At 41.7% G+C, this 5,814-nt stretch overlaps 1 protein-coding gene across 1 annotated transcript; it reads right to left on the reverse strand.

The window, feature by feature from the left end:
- Positions 1-1,074: 1,074 nt before the first annotated feature.
- LOC138452701 (olfactory receptor 2K2-like) lies at positions 1,075-4,689 on the reverse strand. Its single transcript, XM_069605048.1, has 3 exons — positions 4,602-4,689; positions 3,956-4,053; positions 1,075-2,025 (listed from the first exon to the last, which is right to left on the reverse strand). The coding sequence occupies exons 1-3, from the start codon at positions 4,687-4,689 to the stop codon at positions 1,075-1,077; spliced, it is 1,137 nt and encodes a 378-aa protein (XP_069461149.1).
- Between the last annotated feature and the right edge of the window lie 1,125 nt (positions 4,690-5,814).

Genomic DNA, 5,814 nt, shown 5'->3' on the forward strand with positions numbered 1-5,814 from the left:
GGTTTTAAGGCGTGCTTTCAAATTGAAGTGTGAGCTCACTGAAATGTAGCGGGGGAGAGAGGCCCCCCTCTCCTATGAGCAATAGGGTTTTGTGAATTTGTTTATGGAAGGCTATGCACTTCAATAGATGTTGCTCCTCAAGAAGCAGATCTTTCACTCAGGATTCAGCGTATAGCTCATAGACCATGACCGTAGGACTGGTGCCACTCAAGATCTTTCATATATTATGTCCCCATGTGTTCGCGGGGGCTGTGGTAGATGTCTGTTTCTTCTGGTCCCCAGGTGTTGGTCTGGTCTGGTTTTTGTACTTCTTTGCTTATGGTCGAAGGCACAGGCCCCAAGAAAGGGGGCCCAACCCTTCCGGTCCCAGGTAGAGCACAAGGACGGAGGTACCAAATATGCATAGTTTGGATGCACCAAGTGAATGGCGGCCTATAAGTGTGCCCTCCTCGATCTCATCTCATTAGCAGCCACTGGTAAGTAGGGGTGCGTGTTTTGTGGTTGGAAGTTCATTGGGAGTCCTCCAACTTCTCAGGGGCCAGTATGATGGAGTCTCAGGGAACTGTTTTCATAGAGGAGGGCACACGCCCCAGAGTGTGTTCATTGTTTGATAATAATGTTTGATAATAATGCTGCAGAGAAAGCCATGGCATCTGCCCGACCAAGTCAATAAAGTGCATGGAATTGATGGACACTCAGAGGCAATTGGTAGTAGGTGCTTATGAGAAGGGCATTTTGAAGAAATTAGCCTCAACATTTTTGCTTTGATATTTCGAGTCTTAAGAGAGACTGAGCTACTGTGTATTTCGATCAGCTTGCATGATCATGACAGAAAGAAAGAAATGCAATCAGACTTTGCATGTTACCAGTAGTAGGTTACTACCAACTTTCCAAGCAGAATGTCAGGATCTCTTGCCTAGTCAAATAGCATGAAGGCATGGCTTCTGGCAATTCTGGTTTCTTTTCAAGACTCTTCTAGGACTGTCAGTGCAGCCTGATGCTTCCATACATTACCCCTTCCTTCTGGGTAAGAGACTCTGCAACATAGTGACTGATTTATGTTTTGAACATTTCCTAGGACTTTGTCAGCTTATAAAGTTTCTTTATAGACCTGTGCACCTCCTTGTTCCTCAGGGTATAAATGAGGGGGTTTAGAGCTGGAACCCCCAGGGAGTAAAATATTGATATTGCTTTGTGCTCCTCTGATGGGTCCCTTGACTTAGGCATAAAGTAATTCCCCATGAGTGTTCCGTAGAACAGAGTAACAACCACGAGGTGAGACCCACAGGTAGCGAAAGCCCTGTGCCTGCTTTCAGCCGTTGGCATTCTCAGGATGGTGGCAATGATCTGAAAATAGGTGAAAAGGATCAAAGAAATTGGGGACACAAGACTGACAAAAGCCAAAACAGGCGTCATGATGTCAATGAAATGGAATTTTAAGCAGAATAAGTGTGCCACAGCTTCTGCTTCACAGTATGTGTGGTCAATGACGTTATGTCCACAGAAATCCACCAGTGGAAGGACAATCAGAGAGGATAAAGAGTAAACGAATCCAAACATCCAAGTGGCGATGGCAAGCTTGATACAGACACTAGTGTTCAGAATCTCGTGATAACGTAAAGGGTGGCAGATAGCAACATAGCGATCCAACGCAATCACTGCCATAAGGAAACATTCCGTTTGACCCAAGGATAGGGCCAAGTACATTTGTGCGATGCATTGAGAATAGGAAATTGTAATGCTCTTTACCAACAGTCCCCGCAATGAGGTAGGGCCACTAACCGATGAATAGCAGAGATCCAAAACTGACAGGTTACATAGAAAGAAGTACATCGGTGAGTGAAGACGAGTATCGATCAGAGTCACAAGAATGAAAAGGATGTTTGCAGTCAAGGTGACCAGATAGACTATCAGAAGCAGCACAAACACCACAGTCTTGGTCTTTGGATGATAGAAGAATCCTTTGAGGATGAACGTGGCAATCTGGGTTTGATTTATGCCTTCCATAAGGGTTTTATACACTATCTGCAAAAACAATGAAATATTCAGTTGAGAGTAACCAAAATAAGATTAACACATTAATTTATCAGTGGTTTTAAGGTGGTCTCAATCAATTATCGATAACCAATAATGAAAAGAATTCAAGAAATGGAGTGACAGCAAGTGCACAAAAAGACTAAGCTTTATTCAAACGTGTACGACTGGGTAAAAAACACACAATAACATTCAAGACACTGGAATGTAGAACACAGGCTTTAAGCCAAATACACATCACAAATTAGGTCATGGTTAGTGATAAGAAAAACACATTTATTAGCTCATTATATTGGTTAGTGAGATATAACACCTATACATTCCAAAAGTGAAGTCTACTACTATTGGGTATTCCCTCAGAACTCCTCCTAAGCTTGTCCTACTAAAAATGTTACTTATTGTTCTTTCATATAATTGATTGGCATTCTACTACACTAGCCAACATGGTGGACAAGGTTCTGATTGGCTAGCAGTTGCTCATCTGACCTTGGACACTTTAATGTGGTGCCAGGATGCATTGTAAGGAAGGAGAGAAGAACAGACAGCTATAATTCAATTTGAAGAAGTCACTTCCTTCTCGTTCCCAATCTTGAGACTTTATCAGTCATTTTGTTTGTGACCTTGGCATACCGTCCTTGTGCCTTGATGTACCAAGGGAGTAGCAGGTGCACTATTTAGTTGAGCCTGGAATAAACAATACCTGTCCTGATCCCATGGTAAATGACCACTGTTTAGAACTCATGTTCATCTATTTATTGAATAATGTGGTACCCTGCCCAATGTGCACTGTTGTTCAGAAACCACTGAGAACACTATGCGTTTATTTATTATGAAATTGTTTGGCATGGTAGCTATTTGCCCCTGGAGATCAAAACTATCTGTGGTTCTTGCTGTTACCAATAGAAGCAAATTAACTGTATACTTGCATACTGTGTGCTTCTGAGCAACGTTATCTAGTATGATTTTGACTGCACTGACCTTGATGCCTGGGTTTCTGACTAAACACTGTGAAGCATGAAATTGTGCGCAGAGCCATTTTAGTGTCAGGATTCAGAATTTCAGAATGGAGGCCCTACACTGTTTTGTCTTAAAGATGGCAGTACATAGAGGGCGGTACTTTGACTCTTTCTATGCCACGTTAATGTTCTTCATGTCTTATACACTGCATGCCGTTACAGTTGATTCCCTGCCCATGTATTCTTCAACCTATGCCTACCTACATCCATCTATATGCTTCTTGTAAGACCCTCTCTGTGTATTCTGCAACCGTTCCCATCTCTTGTAAGTGCCCCCTACTTCGTACCCTACTTGTGTGGTGCAATCTAGTATATTCTTCATGGTGGTTATATTACTACTAATGGTTGAACAAACAATTTATGGGTCACATCACAGCTTGTACCTTTGTTCACCTATAGAAACAGGTGAGGGCGGTGCCAGACCTGGTACTGATCTTGTCTGCACCATCACCCTCCTCCTCTGGTCAATTTCCTTCATCATCTCATATCCACCTTTAGGGATCTGTATCCTATGGACCCCCCTCAAGTCACCTCCCTGTTCCACATATTCTTCTAGGCTACATTTCATAAAACAACTATCCTTCACAATACACCCAGTGTTGCGTATAGCATTCAGGATCTAATGGGTGTTCATATTTTGTACCAGGGTGCCCAATTGGCCTCTATATACTGTGCATGTGGGTTTGTTCATCTGTTTGAGTGTGAACATATACCATGCTATCCCTGACCATCACAATTTTCAACATGTGTTTCTCCACTATTTTCTTCCCTGCTCTTCTATATTGACTCATGATAGTTTGCAGGACACTGAGGCCAGTCAGTAGCAATGCTAATTCTGCCGCTAGTATTTTAAACACATTACCTATCCAGGTGGGAACCCCTGAGAACAAGTACTCAAACCAAACCTTATCTTCAGTTTTCTCAGTCTCCTGCACCATTTTTGCATTTAAGTCCTGCAGGGACGGTGTAGCTTCTGTCAAGCTCACATTTGGCTCATTGTGTGCTGGTGTAAAGGTACAGAAATGTGAGCATACTTTTGCACACATGCCCCCCTCCTTGGCAGTGAGGAGGTTGAGGACATACCTATTTTGGAGAGATATCAATCTCACAGCTCTCAGTTCCTTCTTAATTGCATTGAGACCCTTTTCAGTGACATTGATTGTTTGCAATAACTCCCATCTGCTTATCTGCAACCACTTAGCATTTTCAAATGTATGTAAGTCAGGGGCAAGGAGGGATGTAAAACACATTGATGCTTTACTGAACAATCTATGTTCAAGTGGTATCTCAACAAATGACTATGCATTTCTTTGATAAGTAATTGTCCCTTTTCGTAGGCTGCAATAATAGGGATCGTGTTTTCCTTTCTTTATTGTTTGTCAAGGAGACAATTAGTTATTTGCACAACATTACTTTGGGATACTACCAGTGCCAGTGCCTGAAACACTGCCATTGAACATATGCTACCCCAATGTCCTGGAAGTTGCATATAAGTCTTTGTATCACAAGCCCAATAGTGGTCCATCAGTACGGCTGTGCCTATTTTCATACCTGATATGTCCATAATGCAACCAGATCCTTCCTTTTCATCCACCTTGAGTGTGCCAATGTTTCGGAAGCAGAGGGAGGAATTTATCATTTTTGTTATGCGTTTTGGTCCTATTCCATCATCTACCCATGTCAGCAAGTTGGCATTGTTTACCCATTCTTCAAAATATAGTCCATTAACATGTCCCAAAACTACCCTCGGTACTCCTATTAGAGCTCCTACTCTACATTCCATCATCACTTCTAACCATCCTCCAGATGTGTACACATTCCTTACTATATGGAACTGTGGCCAATCCCAACATAGGGGTATCTATTTTCCTTGTAAATCTGTTCACTTTAACAATGGATTATCAATCATTGCTACATCACCTCTGCAAGGCCCTGACAATGTATATTTCATCCCCATATCTTTTGTCTCTTTCACTTTCATTTCCTTAATAAAGTGGTCCTCATGCAGTGAATTTGCTCTATTAAACCATTTTATATAAGCCCATCTCCCTTGAAATTGTCCTCTCATTTTGCACATTGCTAGAGAGTAATGCAATGTGCTGTTTTTACTGGTATTTCCTTGGCTACAAACACTTTGGATGTGCTCAAAGGATACAGAATGCGCGAGTATACAAAGCAGTTCTCATCTGATGGTCGTCTGCCTATGCCACAGATTGCCAATGTTTTGATTATAACCTTCAACATGTTTCCTCAAAAAAATGTCATCATCAATCACATGTCTTCTAGCTCTTATCATTCCTCAACTAACGTTAGCAACTATGTTGATGCATCATTACTATTATATGCCAACCAAAAAGAACAAAAGGAAAAGAACAAGGTAAAAATCATCACCCCAATAGAGTTAATTTCCTCTAAATATTGTTTCTTATATATAGGTTAGGGGAAGTAAAAAGATACTGTCCATCTTGTTTGGGAAATGCATTGTCACACAATGCAATGTCACATGTCACGTTTCTGATCAGGCCTCACTCTTGCCCTCATCTGCGGTATGGTCACCTCTTCCTTGTCTTCCTGCTACTCTTCATCTGGCAGTTAGGGTGTGCCTGTAAATCTTTTTACATCACCTATATGAACCCATGCTTTCTTTCCTTGCACTTTTACCAAGGAAGGTATTTCGTACTGACAGAGCATAAGCCAACAAAACATGGTTATGCCGATTACGGACAAAGTTCTGTATACATACCAGATCTCTAGGAAACAACTC

The sequence above is a fragment of the Ambystoma mexicanum genome, chromosome 4p (genome assembly GCF_040938575.1).
Source record: "Ambystoma mexicanum isolate Mex_15411 chromosome 4p, UKY_AmexF1_1, whole genome shotgun sequence".
NCBI lineage: Eukaryota > Metazoa > Chordata > Amphibia > Caudata > Ambystomatidae > Ambystoma > Ambystoma mexicanum.

Bases quoted from the DNA above. Each gene is read 5' to 3' on its own strand.
- LOC138452701 (XM_069605048.1), bottom strand. From the start codon at position 4,689: ATGATAAATTCCTCCCTCTGCTTCCGAAACATTGGCACACTCAAGGTG. The intron at 4,054-4,601 runs GTATGAAAATAG...CCTTTACACCAG, and splicing joins TTGCATTATGGACATATCAG to CACACAATGAGCCAAATGTG. The intron at 2,026-3,955 runs GTTTGGTTTGAG...TTGTTTTTGCAG, and splicing joins CTGAGAAAACTGAAGATAAG to ATAGTGTATAAAACCCTTAT.